Source organism: Mustela nigripes, chromosome 10 (assembly GCF_022355385.1).
Source record: "Mustela nigripes isolate SB6536 chromosome 10, MUSNIG.SB6536, whole genome shotgun sequence".
Classification (NCBI taxonomy): Eukaryota; Metazoa; Chordata; class Mammalia; order Carnivora; family Mustelidae; genus Mustela; species Mustela nigripes.
This window is the reverse complement of record NC_081566.1, coordinates 7,074,740-7,088,684: the sequence shown is the minus strand read 5'-3', so window position 1 is coordinate 7,088,684 and position 13,945 is coordinate 7,074,740. Positions and strand designations below refer to the sequence as shown.

General features: G+C 41.3%; 1 protein-coding gene across 1 annotated transcript in view; it reads right to left on the bottom strand.

Annotated features, from left to right (window-relative positions):
• KMO (kynurenine 3-monooxygenase) overlaps window positions 1–13,945 on the bottom strand; it is a 46,372-nt gene that overhangs the window by 1,519 nt on the left and 30,908 nt on the right. The window contains 7 exon segments of the mRNA XM_059412499.1: window positions 116–175; window positions 262–363; window positions 4,663–4,745; window positions 7,139–7,196; window positions 9,408–9,555; window positions 11,017–11,138; window positions 11,932–12,003. Of these exon segments, the coding sequence (XP_059268482.1) occupies window positions 116–175; window positions 262–363; window positions 4,663–4,745; window positions 7,139–7,196; window positions 9,408–9,555; window positions 11,017–11,138; window positions 11,932–12,003 (645 nt within the window).

The following is a 13,945-nucleotide window of genomic DNA, read 5'->3' as shown; positions in this document are numbered from 1 at the left end:
ACCTCCTGTGTACCCAGGACAGTTTTTATTTGGAAGCAACCATGTCTGTCACATCATTTCTGAATTTGCCTGAAGAATCATAAGCATCACACTATGAACTTCAACTTGTTCTCACCTTTTTCTGCCAATGCCAACGCAGCTTTGCCTCATGGTATCTTATTCTGGAAAAGGTGACCTATAAGGAAGTTTAAAAAGTATTCTTGTGATCCTTTAATGGCTAAACAGAAGAATGAAATGAGATGTCTTAAAGCCAGACCTTACCATGGTATAGAGAGGAATGAAGGTAGATGGCATAAGAACCTGAAGAAGTCTCTCCACCTTCCTGTAGAAGATGAACCACCTGGAGTTGACGTGAGCTCGCATCTGCAATAACGGAAGACTCTTACAGAATACCTCCAGCGAATGGCGTTTATTTCTTTATGACAACACAGTCCCACTCACGGCAAAGCAGGACACAGAGTAGTCAACTTTGTATTCCCTTCACAGTCATTACCAAGCCTTTTTAGTGAAAGTATAAGACGTTACCTTGAAAGGCTGAGCAACTACACAAAACCTGTGATAGAACACCACTTTGCTCAGGGGGCATTATGGGAACTCTATTTCAGTGAAAGGTTTGTTCAGCCAGATCTGGGGACCATCTGTGGGACCAAAGATGTAACTAATTGCCATTGTTTACTAGCTGGTTTGAAATCTTCTTCATGGCAGGGAGGGATCGTTGAAGCTATGTCTGTCCTGACTTACTCCATATTGAGAAATAATATCGTGTTTTTAGCTGTCTTGTTTTTAAAGACACCGGCAAGTTACATCAGTGAAGATTTTCAGTACATATGAAACAATTCTGCTCAAATGGAAATCCACATTACTTCTATTTTCTGTCTTCGGGAAAGATGGAAAACAACTGCACTCTTTTCCTTAAACTTGTAAATTTTCTCATTTGATCTCATTTAAAAACTGTGACCATAACTATTTATTGTGAGTTTTTTATGTGACTGGCTCAAGTGTAATTGTGTTTTTCTTTTGAGTATTAATCCTTTAACCATGAATTTCTTTGGTATATACATATTTTTTTCCAGTGCATAAGGCACCAAAGGATATTATAAACCTGCTCCAAATTTGCAGAGTATAATATTAACAGAGTTAAGATCATTTGATGTTTCTCAAATCTTCAAAATATGTTAATATATCAAAATTATATTTTCCTTAAAATAAAATATTACTAGCTCTACCAAATGTCTAAGGTTTGTGTTTGTGAATTATTGGTGATTGAAATCAGACATTGAATCATCTTTGTTACCTCCTAAATGTCCCTAAAATGTAGAGGGACATGATGTGTGTGGGTCATTGTCATGTCTACAGTCACAATCCACCCATATGCAAGGAATGCTCTGCGTGTGTGTGTGTGTGTGTGTGTGTGTGTTTGTACCTATTCTTATTCAGCATGTATGTGATGGGGCTGGAGCAAAGAAAACATTTGTGACTTCTGGGGGAAGGTTGCAGTGGAGGAGGACCCTAGGTTCACCTCATCCCATGGATACACCTATATAACAACCACCACACAGTGTAAAAACCCCAGAAAAATGACCCGAAGCTGCCAGAACAGACTCTCCACAGCTAAATATTGGGAAGAGGCCACAATTAAAGAGGGTAGGAAGGACAGAGACACAGTCAGGAGCCACACTGACCCACAGGACTATCCAGAGGAGGTCAGGACACTGCTGGCATGGAGAGGGGAGGGCAGGAGGCCCCACACCAGGCACCCTAGGTGTAGGACACCCGCACTGGGAAGACAAATCCACATAACATTTGGCTTTGAAAACCAGAGGGGCCTAACTTGGATAGTTCTTGCCATCAGCGGAGCTTAACACCTGGATCTTCAAAAATCAGATGGCTCTGCTGGGGGAGAGCTGGAGGGTGAGAGGAAACTGAGTCCCCACCCTTAAAGAGACAGCACAACAAAGAGAATCACTCATACACAATATAGTATAGAAGCAACAGTTTGAAAAAATGCCTAGGATATGCGAAAAGATTTATTTACTGATCTCAGAGCATGTGGGATTTATCCCTGGAATGCAAGGGTGGTTCAATATTCACAAATCAATCAAAGTGACACATCACATCACTAAGAGAAAAGACAAAAATCATATGCTAATTTCAATAGATGCAGAAAAGGCATTTGAGGAGCGCCTGGGTGGCTCAGTGGGTTAAGCCTCTGCCTTTGGTTCGGATCATGATCTCAGGGTCCTGGGATTGAGCCCCGCATCAGGCTCTTTGCTCAGCAGGGAGTCTGCTTTCCCCTCTCTTTCTGCCTGCCTCTCTGCCTACTTGTGATCTCTCTCTCTCTGTCAAATAATAAATAAAGGCATTTGACAAAGAACAACATTCATTCATCATAAAAACCCTCAACAAAGTAGGTTTAGAGGGTCTATACCTCAACATAATAAGGACCCCATATGAAAAACCCATAGCCAACATCATAGTCTGGTGAAAATCTGAGAGCTTTCTCCGTAAGATAAAGAACAAGTCAAAGATGTCCACTCTCACCACTTTTATTGGATATAGCCCTGGAAATCCAGCTACAGCAATCAGAGAAGAAAAAAAAATAAAAGGCATCCATATTGGAAAAGAAGAAGTAAAACTTTCACTATTTGCAAATGGCATTATACTAAATACAGAAAACCCTAAAGACTCCACCAAAAAACTACTGGAACTGATAAATGACTTCAGTAACGTTGCAGGACACAAAATTAATATACAGACATCCATTGCATTTCTATACACCAATAATGAAGTAGCAAAAGAGCAAGTGAGTAAAACAATCCCATTTACAATTGCACCAAAAATAATAAAATAGCCAGGAATAAACCTAACCAAGGAGATGAAAGACCTATACTCTGAAAACTGTAAAGTATTAATGAAAGAAATTGAAGGTAACAAACAAATGGAAAGACATTCCATGCTCATGAATTGGAATAAAAAACATTGTTAAAATGTATATACTACCACAAGCAATCTACACATTTAGTGCAATTCCTATCAAAATACCAACAGGCTTTTCTGCAGAACTGGAACAAATAATCTTAAAATTTGTATGATACCAGAAAAGACCCCAAATAGACAAAACAATCTTGATAAAGAAGATTAAAACTGGAGGTATCACCATCTCAGATCTCAAGATAAACTTTGAAGCTATAGTAACCAAAACAGTATGATACTGACAAGAAAATAGACATATAAGATCTACAGAAGAGAAGAGAGAGCTCAGAAATAAGCCAATTAACCTTTGACAAAGGAGTCAAAAATATGCAATGGGAAAAAGACAGTCTCTTCAACAAATGGTATGGGGAACGCTGGACAGCCACATGCAAAAGAATGAAACTGGACTACTTCACTACACCATCTACAAAAATTAACTCAAAACTGATTAAAGACCTAAATGTGAGACCTGAAACCATAAAAATCCTAGAAGAGGGCACAGGGAGTAATTTCTCTAATACCAGCCTTAGCAACATTTTTCTAGATGTGTCTCCTGAGGCAAGGGGAAAAAAGGAAAAATAAACTATTAGGGCTACATCAAAATAAAAACTCCTGCAGAGCAAAGGAAACAAGAGAACTAAAACACAACAAAACCTACAAAATAGAAGATATTTGCAATTGACATATTTGATAAACGGTTAGTATCCAAAATATAAACAACATATACATCTCAACACCAAAAACCCCAAATAATCCAATTAAAATGCGCAGAAGACATGAACAGACATTTCTCCAAAGAAGACATCCAGATGGCCAACAGACATACAAAAAGATGCTCAACATCACTCATCATCAGAGAAGTACAAATCAAAACCATAATGAGATACCACCTCCCACCGGTCAGATTGGCAAAAATTAAAAACACCAGAAACAAGTGCTGATGAGGACATGGACAGAAGAGAACCATCAGGCACTGTTGGTGATTGCAAACTGGTGCAGCCACTGTGGAAGACTGTATGGAGGTTTGTCAAAAAATTAAAAATCGAGTTACTGTATGAATCAGTAATTCCACTACTGGGTATTTACACAAGAATAAGAAAACACTAATTTTGTAAAACATAGGCACTCCTGTGTTTATTGAAGAATTATTTAAAATAACCAACCTATGGAAATAGCCCAAGTGTCCCTTGATAGAGTCAAGGATAAAAAAAGAGGTGATTTATATGTATATTTATAATGGAATACTACTCAGCCATAACAAAAGAATGAAATCTTGTCATTTGCAACAGCATGGATGGACCTAGAGTGTATTATGATAAGTAACGTAAGTCAGTCAGAGAAAGAAAAATGTCGTATGATTTCACTCATATGTGGAATTTAAGCAATGAACCAAAGAAGAAAAAAAAGGTGACAAACTCTTGACTATAGAGAACAAACAGGTGGTCACCAGAGGGGAGGTCAGTGAGGGGATGAGAGGGGTGGTGGGGATTAAAGAGTGTATTTACCATGATGAGCACTGAGCAATGCATACAACTATTGAACCACTGCTTTCTATACTGAAACTAATGTAACACTGTATGTTAATTACACTGGAATTAAAGTTTAAACAATGTTATTTAAAAAGAAAAGAACTATCTGTTAGACTATTAGGAATGACCTCACGGAAGGGAGCCTAACCCCCTCACTCACCTCTATGTAATTGTACATGGACAGGTCTGAGATGGCGTGGTCATCTGGAATTCTCAATCTTGAATATTCAGGAAGACACACACCTAGGAGCCAAGTTGAATAATATATCATTTCCAATACAGTCTATGAAAATGTGCTGGCCTCTACACCAATCAAATTAAATGGCGGGACAAGTTGTAAAATAGGGACAAGAATAGAAACCTATGCCCCATGTTTTCCATGGAGACCAAATGAGAAAATGGACTAAAAAATAGAGCAAGATGCCCAACACATATGAAGTGTTCATTAATGCGAGTTGAGTCTCATTGTCAAAATCAGTATTGTTTCTTCTTTGTTCTGTAGTAACCAAGACCAGCGCTGACAGGATGTTCTGACATATAAACCCTCTACCCCCCCCATCATCCCTATCACATGCAGATCCATCCCACCAGGGCTGAGGTGGGAGGAAACAAAATGTCTCCACATCTGGAGCATCTGTGCAAGATGACTGGAAAAGGAAGTTAGAAAACCAAAAGAACTTTACTCTGGACCCTCTAGTCTCTTCTGATCCAGATACCAGTGTCCAAGGACTTCCTAAAACACCATCACACACAATTACTATGAACTCACTTCATGCCAGACTTTTAAAAAAAATATTAAATTAAATTTACTTATTTTAATTAACATATAATGTATTATTTGCTTCCGGGGTACAGGTCTGTGAATCTTCAGTCTTACACAATTCACGGCACTCTCCATAGCACATACCTCCCCAGTGTCCATCACCCAACCACACTATCCCTCCTCCTCCCCTCCAGCAATCCTCAGTTTGTTTCCTGAGGTTAAGAGTCTCTTATGGTTTGTCTCCCTCTGCAGTCCCATCTTGTTTCATTTTCCCTCCCTTTCCCCCCACAACCCCCTTCCCTGCCTCTCAAATTCATCATATCAGAGAGATCATATGATAATTGTCTTTCTCTGATTGACTTATTTCACTTAGCATAATGTCTTCTAGTTCCATCCATGTCATTGCAAATGGTAAGATTTCATTTTTGATGGCTGCATAGTATTCCACTGTAGATATATGTGTGTGTGTGTGTGTGCCACATCTTCTTTATCCATTTGTCTATCAATGGACACTAGAAAGTATTATGCTAAGAGAAATAAGTCAATTAGAGAAAGACAATCATCATATGATTTCACTTACGTGAGAAAATTACGAAACAAAATAGAGGATCATAGAGAAAGAGAGGGAAAAATAAAATAAGATGAAATCAGAAAGGGAGACAAACCCTAAGAGACTCTAAACTATAGGAAACAAAGTGATTGTTGCTGGAGGGGAGGTGGGGGGGTGAGGTAACTGGGTGTTGGACATTAAGGAGGGGACGTGACATAATGAGCACTGGGTATTATATGCAACTGATGAATCACTAAATTCTACCTCTGAAACTAATCAATAGAAAAGCTTTACACAAATGATTTTACTTAATTTTCACATCTCTCTGAATTTAGTATTATTGTCCCCACTTTATAGGTGGAAAAGAAAAAAAGAAAATCCAAGACTTCAAAAAGCTGAAACGACTCGCTCAAGGTCTTACAGCTAGTAAGCGGGTGAGTCAGGACGGGAATCTGGGTGTAGACTTACTACAGCCAGTTCTCTAGATCCATCCCTCACCTGAACAGGGTCTAAATTCAGAGGTGGCCTTTGAGACCATGGATGCAGAGAAGCAGTAAGCTACCCCCGGTCTCGGGCTATTATCAGCCACTTCTTTTACAGCTGAAGTGTTATCCATTTCATTTCACTTAATTTCAGCATGACATATAAAAATCTTAAACTCCAGGGGCGCCTGGGTGGCTCAGTGGCTTAAAGCCTCAGCCTTCGGCTCAGGTCATGATCTCAGGGTCCTGGGATGGAGCTCAGGGTCGGGCTCTCTGCTCAGCAGGGAGCCTGCGTCCCCCACCCTCTGCCTGCCTCTCTGCCTACTTGTGATCTCTGTCTGTCAAATAAATAAATAAATAAATATCTTTTTTTAAAAATCTTATACTCCACTATCTGTCAAATCAGTATATTGGGAGGTAGGTGGAATCGGTCTCACCCACAGGCCGATGGAACTAGCAGCTGCAACGCTGATAACGCAGCAAGCAAGGAAACAGCGGAGCTCTAACAGGAGGTTCCGGGACTTGCTGTCGGGGACGCAGGAGCAGTTTCCCCAGGTGGAAAGGGAGAGCAAGGAGCACATTTTGGGCAAATGTTGGTTCTGGGAATTTCTTTCTTTGTGGGGATCACTGCACACACCTCCAGGTACAAACCTTAAAAGAAACTACATTCCCTCTCTGGGTGCTCTTTGTCTGACACGGGTACCAGTGGCGTAGGTTGCTAATAGAACAATTTACAATCCAGGACAGGGAATACACATCATGGGTTTGCACTCATCAGGGGTCAGAATCGGGTCCACAATTAATCATGTTAGTCCAGGTCCGTCTGACGGACTTTACTTACTAAAGTCATTATTGAATTTGTCCATTAACTCATCAAATACCAAGCAGTCTTCAAAGCCCTGAAATAAGAAAGAATGGGGAAAAATAAACTGGATATCATGAAAGCTTCTGAGTAATTTTGAACAGACTTTCCGCTGGTGAGTGTAAGTCATAGGATGTTTGCCTTCAACCCACACACAACAGCTGCTTAGTCACATTTGGCATTAAATTATGATTATAAAGACCATCAATGGCATTCTTGATGGCTTTTCTTTGCCTAATGCCTGTTGATCATAATGATTTGGAGTTTGATCAAAATTTTAAATTATTCTTGCAACTTTAATGGATTCCATGGCTTCTTTAAGAAACAACAGAAATGATACTGCTCTACCATGAGTATTTGAGTCATTTAAACTGTTCTGGTCTTTAAGCTTCACATTTAGAGCAATTAATGGCAGGATAGAACGCTCGTATTAATTCAGTTCCTTTAAGCCAAAGATTAAAGCAAATTTTCAATGTTATCAAGTCCACAAAATTAACCCTAATAATGTTCTCCACACAATGCAGTAGGGCAGAAGAAAATCAAAAGGTGTTTCCTGCTTTCTAGAAATTCAAACTATGGCTTTAGAGACAATATTTTAAAAATGTAAAGTTAAAAAAACATTTTTCACATCAATTATAGGATTACCTCTGAAACAAATAAACATACTTGGTTGGCATCTATACAGACTATCAGTTAGAGGACATTAGAAATGCAAAATACCATACAGGCTGATATTAACACTTTTCAATTCTTTACTTAATTAATTCATTTGTTTCCCCAAGAACCTATATGCTAGAGGCACAATTGAAAACCCATTTTAGAGACAAGGAAGTAAAGGTAAGTTTAAGTCACTTGAGCAAGAACATATTCTAATAAATCCTGGAGCCAGGATTTGAACTGGGCCTTATACTGCCAAGGCTGGGGCCCTTATCCACTATCCTAAAGTTGGTGTGTCCTTGGGTTTTCATAAAGCAAAGTGTTTACCACTGCTTTGTGGAAAATATAAGTGTTTAGATTTACAGCCTACTGACACTCGGGATAGATCCCCATCACCAAAACAATGGAGGGCTGTGATTATGAAGCTATCAGTTATCAGAAACACACAAAATAATTGTTGGTCTAGATAACTAATCTTGGATTCCTTGAAATTAATTTTGCATATCTGAGCACTCCTTCTTCTCAGAAATATTTTTTCTAGCCAGAACAACAAAAATTCCATGAAAGCAGTAGTATTCAACATCAAATCCATTTCATAGTCTTATTCAACTCTGTCAATTGTGTTTTCTTTTCCTTCAGAAAGAAAAAGTAGAGGGGCCCCTGGGTGGCTCCGTCATTAAGCGTCTGGGTATATGGGATCCAGCCCTGCAGGAAGCCTGCTTCTCCCTCTCCCACTCCCACTGCTTGTGTTCCCTCTCTTGCTGTGTCTATCTCTGTCAAATAAATAATACTTAAAAAAAAAAAAAAGAGAGAGAGGGCGCCTGGGTGGCTCAGTGGGTTGGGCCGCTGCCTTCGGCTCCGGTCATGGTCTCAGGAGCCTGGAATCGAGTCCCGCATCGGGATCTCTGCTCAGCAGGGAGCCTGTTTCCCTCTCTCTCTCTCTGCCTGCCTCTCTGTCTACTGTGAACTCTCTCTGTCAAATAAATAAATAAAATCTTTAAAAAAAAAAAAAAAGAGAGAGAAAACAACAGTTTGGGCTCTTTTTCTTTTTGAGCCTAACATTTATATATTTATGTATAATCTCTAAAAAAATTTAAAAAAATTTTTTTTAAAGATTTTATTTATTTCTTTGACAGAGAGAGATCACAAGTAGGCAGAGAGACAGAGAGAGAGAGAGAGGAGGAGGCAGGCTCCCCGCTGAGCAGAGAGCCCAATGCGGGACTCGATCCCAGAACCCTGAGACCATGACCTGAGCTGAAGGCAGTGGCCTAACCCACTGAGCCACCCAGGCGTCCCTCTAAAAAAAATTTTTTTTAAATTAAGCCTTGAATCGCTGACAGTCAAGTTCCCAAATTTCAAGCTATCAATGTATTTTCCAACTGCGCCGAAAACCGCTTTACACGCCGTTGTTTTCTCCTAGGGGAAATCCCGGGATCAAGTACCCCAAGCCTTGACTCTAGTTAGTGACCTGAACAGCTGAGAGGATTGTGGGATTGACTCTGCTCAGACATTATGTGGCCACAGTTCTAGGCACCCTTGTTTTTTACGCGTTTTTAGTTGAGACCCACTGACTTGGGGAGAAAGGACTTACCGCATTCATTCCTTGCCCAAAAAAGGGCACAATGGCGTGAGCTGCGTCCCCCATCAGCACACAGTGTGACTTCAGGTGAAAAGAAGAGCACTTCACGGAAATCATGGGCTGCGCCGGCAGCAGGAAGAAGTCTCGTAGCAGGGCTTGCCTTCGGGAGGAGACCACCAGAACGTAAGCACCCGAGGCTGGGTGTTAGAGCCCGCACCATTCTTTCGGAGGTACTGACTCCATTACCATAGGGTTTTGTTGACAAACAAGACAAAAATGGCAGGAAGTAAACAGGAAAGGGGGAAACTGAAGTTTCTTCTAGTTCCTGAAATTCCATTGTCCTAATCACCTGTTTCGTTCTCATCGGTGTTAATCACATCCAACCAGAACAAGTCCGCATTTCAAGAACTCGAAATACGCCTGTGTTAGGTGTCATGAAATTTTCCTGCAATTTTCAGCTGTTCTGGTGTGTTTTAGGTTTTAATGGAAAAACTGAGAACGACGTGCGTCGGGTTCAAGCCACACAAACCAAAATTAAAATGAACACGACTTGCTATAGATTTGGAAACCTGTGAGTGCCAGCATCTACAGAGGTTTTGTGGCAGCTGTAAGCAGGGAAACAGTATATAACCTCATGAATTTTAAGTCTGGTTGGAGAGGCAAGAAATAATCACAAAACACAAGGGGTAAATTGTGGCAGGCAGAGATTTCCCAAGATCAGAGAAAGAGAGACCAGGGCACACTGGTCTGCTGGTAAGGATGGAAATTGACCATTTCAAAGAGACCTGCTGTGGGCTGGCAGTGGGCCACCCCTTTTATAGAGTTAGTGCATGTCACAGTCCACCCCCCCCCCCCCCCCCCCGTAAGATCTCCTGATGCCCATTGTAAAGATGAGAAATCTGAGACTCAGAGCGGCATTAACCTCACATTGGGCAACATTGGGCCGCCTCCAGGAAAACACTGCTGGAGGCGGAGAGGGAGCTGGATTCTAGGGAGGGACCATGGGGGCAGAGGGACTTAGTGAGACCCAATGACAAGCCCCTGGGGAGGGAGGCGTTGACAGGGGGCAGAGGAGTCATAGGTCATAAACCAGACAGCTCACAGGCTAGCTACAAGCTGGAGGACTCTGCGCGGAGTGATCTGTAGGCAGGAACTCGTCCAGTCCTCTCAACCCTTTGGGGCGGGTATTGCTATGCACAGCCATGTTTCCGCGAGGGCCCTGCGAGCTAGGAAAGTGAACCCAGCTGGTAAGTGAGGACCCACGCTTGCACCTGCTGGGCCTTGGACCTGCGTGTCCACCAGCAGAGGGAAGCACAGCCCCGCTTTGCAGCACACCAACTCTGAGGGCCTGAGAGCCCTTGCAAGAGGCAGAAAAGGCCTGGAGACATGGGTGTCTAATGGGTGACTTGTGTATCCCAGGGAAACTGGCCCTAGCATGGGGCTTTCTGAATCCTTGCTCACAGCACAACATCTGCTTTGGACCTTTGCTCTAAGGGAGGCTTCCTGTCCAGGACCAGCCACATGTGATGAAAACAGAAGTAAGATGCTTGGCCTTTATTTGAATTTTGATTAACTCAGACCAGTGGAGAGAAAGGCATACTCGCAACATCTCCAAACTTACTCTCCGATTAGAGGGATGGAATCCGCAAAGTACTTCTGGAAGAAGTCCATCACATCACTGTTGGTTACAAGTTTTTCAAACTCTTCAAAGGGCATGAACAAAGTACACGTGAAAGATTTATTCTGCGAGAAGAGGAGGAAGAGGGTGAGAGAGTGTAGTCTCGGGTTCTTGCTGTGGCGGAGGGGCGCCCAGCGGAAACGTCCAGGCTGGTGGGAAACAGAGCCTGGCTTTCTCTCCTCACTCCCGGAGAAAAGCCGCACCATGCCCCAGGTGCTCCCCAGCTTCCCACTCACCAGAATTTCTACACGGTAAACCTCAGCCATTTCACCAAGCAAACACCAACCTCCTTAGATTACTAATTGCAGACACTATGATCCTTGGATTAATAATCAGCTGGTTGGATTGAATTTTACCTCCATTTTCCTGTCTCTTGTTCCTTGTCAGATAACAGTAAGAGTCATTGGACCCCAGCACTGCTGCTAAGGGACTTAGAGGACCAACCAGAGGAATACATATTTAGGTCTAGAGAGCAAAAAAATTCTCTTAGGTCTAATGAAAGAACAGCCGTGCCCCTTTTTGACAATGTATATCCCAACGTCCCAGACACCTCACAGGCTGGAAGGACTGTCTCGTGTAGAGCCCGAATCTCTCTGGCTTCATCCGAAGGCCCTTACAGGGCAGGCACCACCACACAGATAGTGCCACTTGTCACTTACATGTGTTCCATCTCGTCTCCACTGTAAGTAACTGAATTCCTTCTGGTTTTTCCTCAGGAATCCCAAAGTTTCAATGATCTAATCACTAAACAGACTGAACGACGATGCCAGGTATACACATGCTGAGTGTGAAAGTAATTGGGCACACACCAGACACATAGTGACAGTGGCAAAATTACATTGATAAACTCTATATTACCATGTTAGGAAGCGCAATCATCATGAAGGTATTTCGAGGCCAAATATGCAGGTAATTAGGTTCCATGGCGTACTGTAAAGGGAAGAAATTGTATTTGTGTTGGATTAGAGCTCTAAGGCAGCAGTTCTAGAAAACTGACTTTGCTTGACTGTTTCTGTAGCGATTCAAAGAGTATCACACACTTGGTGATATGTATACCTACTGCTATTTAAGGTAGAAGCTATCTTAAATATGCTTTCTGTCCTGTCTTTAGAAATTCATATAACTTATGTGGGTTCTCGATACTAGACAAAATTCAATCACACACACACACACAGACACCCCCCCACACACATACATGTATATACATACACATTACACACACACGTAAACTATATATTTCTATGTCCACATATATGTGTGTGTGTGTGTGAGATATTTTATACATTAATTTTCACCTTACTTGTGGACTTATTTGAATGAACAGAAAGAACCTAAGTTTAAGTTTCATGGGCAAAATAAAATTTTACCAATAAGCTTCTTACCACTTGCTTCCTACAACATAAATAATAGAAGGAAGTCTTTTCTTTTTAGAGACCCCACGACAACCCAATAGTGGTCTGAGTCAGTATTGATTGCTTGGGCAGATCAACGAACCCAAAGACCCAGCCGAACCTAATCCTGGAGGTTCCCCAGGCTATGATACACATAAAAACACGTAATCTGTTTCCAACCATTTCAAGTACGTGTTACTTGAAATTGTGACACCAAGAATAATATTTTGATGTTCATGCATATTTCACGACTCTGGGAAATAATCCTTTAAAATTTCAGCTTCTTCATTATCAAGTCATGCTCTCAATAGATATCTTTATCGACGAGTAGGCTCCAGGAATCCCCACTGGGCCCTCACCACAAGTGTCTCCAAACAGGAAATGTGAGCGAAACAGGTGCCTGCTATGCTTTGAGATGAGCCTCCCACCCAATCCTCCAAGCGCCCCTCCCCAGTATGGGAGTTTCCTGGGATAGTTTTGGGACCATATTAAAACACTCCCAGGTCTGAATTCCATTGCTATGTCAAAACAGTGTTTTGTTTTGTTTTGTTTTTTTAAGAGCAGAGACTTTTTGTAAACCACGAATCCTTACTATGAAATATGAGCCCCTACAAAAAGTAAATGGTGATCTTAAATCTACGTTAGGAGGCATGAGTCCAATCAAGTCTGGGGCAATTTTTCAACAGAATCCTAGTATCCTATTACCCAGAATTATCAGATCCTGGGCCATGAGAACAAGCCTCCCTTGAAAACCGTAAAATTAGCACTTCAGAATTACTACATACTTTTGCGACCGGGAGGAAGAAATAAACAGTGATTCAATGTTAATACGGATCTGCCTGGCTGGTTGAGTTTGGCGCGTAGCCGGTATGTTAATAGCACCGTCACAGATTGACTAATTTTATAGACGTCTGAATTTCAAATAGGAGAGATCGCACCTGTACCTTAAAAACGGATGTAGTCTATGCAAATCAAATTTTAACAAATGCTATTTACTTATTTTACCTATAAGCCAAGATCCTTACTGGTTTTGTTAATATTTTAATTTCCCTTAGTAAGTTGCTACATTTATTTGCTTATGACAATATTAAACATACCTAGGCTGTACTTGCCTCAGGCCAAATAGGGCCAAACTTGGGAACCCAGAAATGAGGAAAATGCAGTGGAAACCTCTTGGTAATGACTTGCTATTTGCTTTATCTAATGACTGTTATTTGAAACAATCATGAGTATAAGAGGTCTGGATTGTTGGTATACAGAAAGATCCAAAACCCATTTTTTTCCTCCCAAGAAAAAGTAGAAAAATGATATGATTATATCAAATTCCCTGTGCATTTTCAGTAGGGTACTGGGGATGCCTCTTCTTTCCTGCCCACTCAGGAAAACGTATCTTGAAGGCAAGGGAGAGAAGTGATATTATGAAGGGGATATTTGCACACCCAATTTACGTCTTACAAGGACTCTGACAGACCTCAGAATTC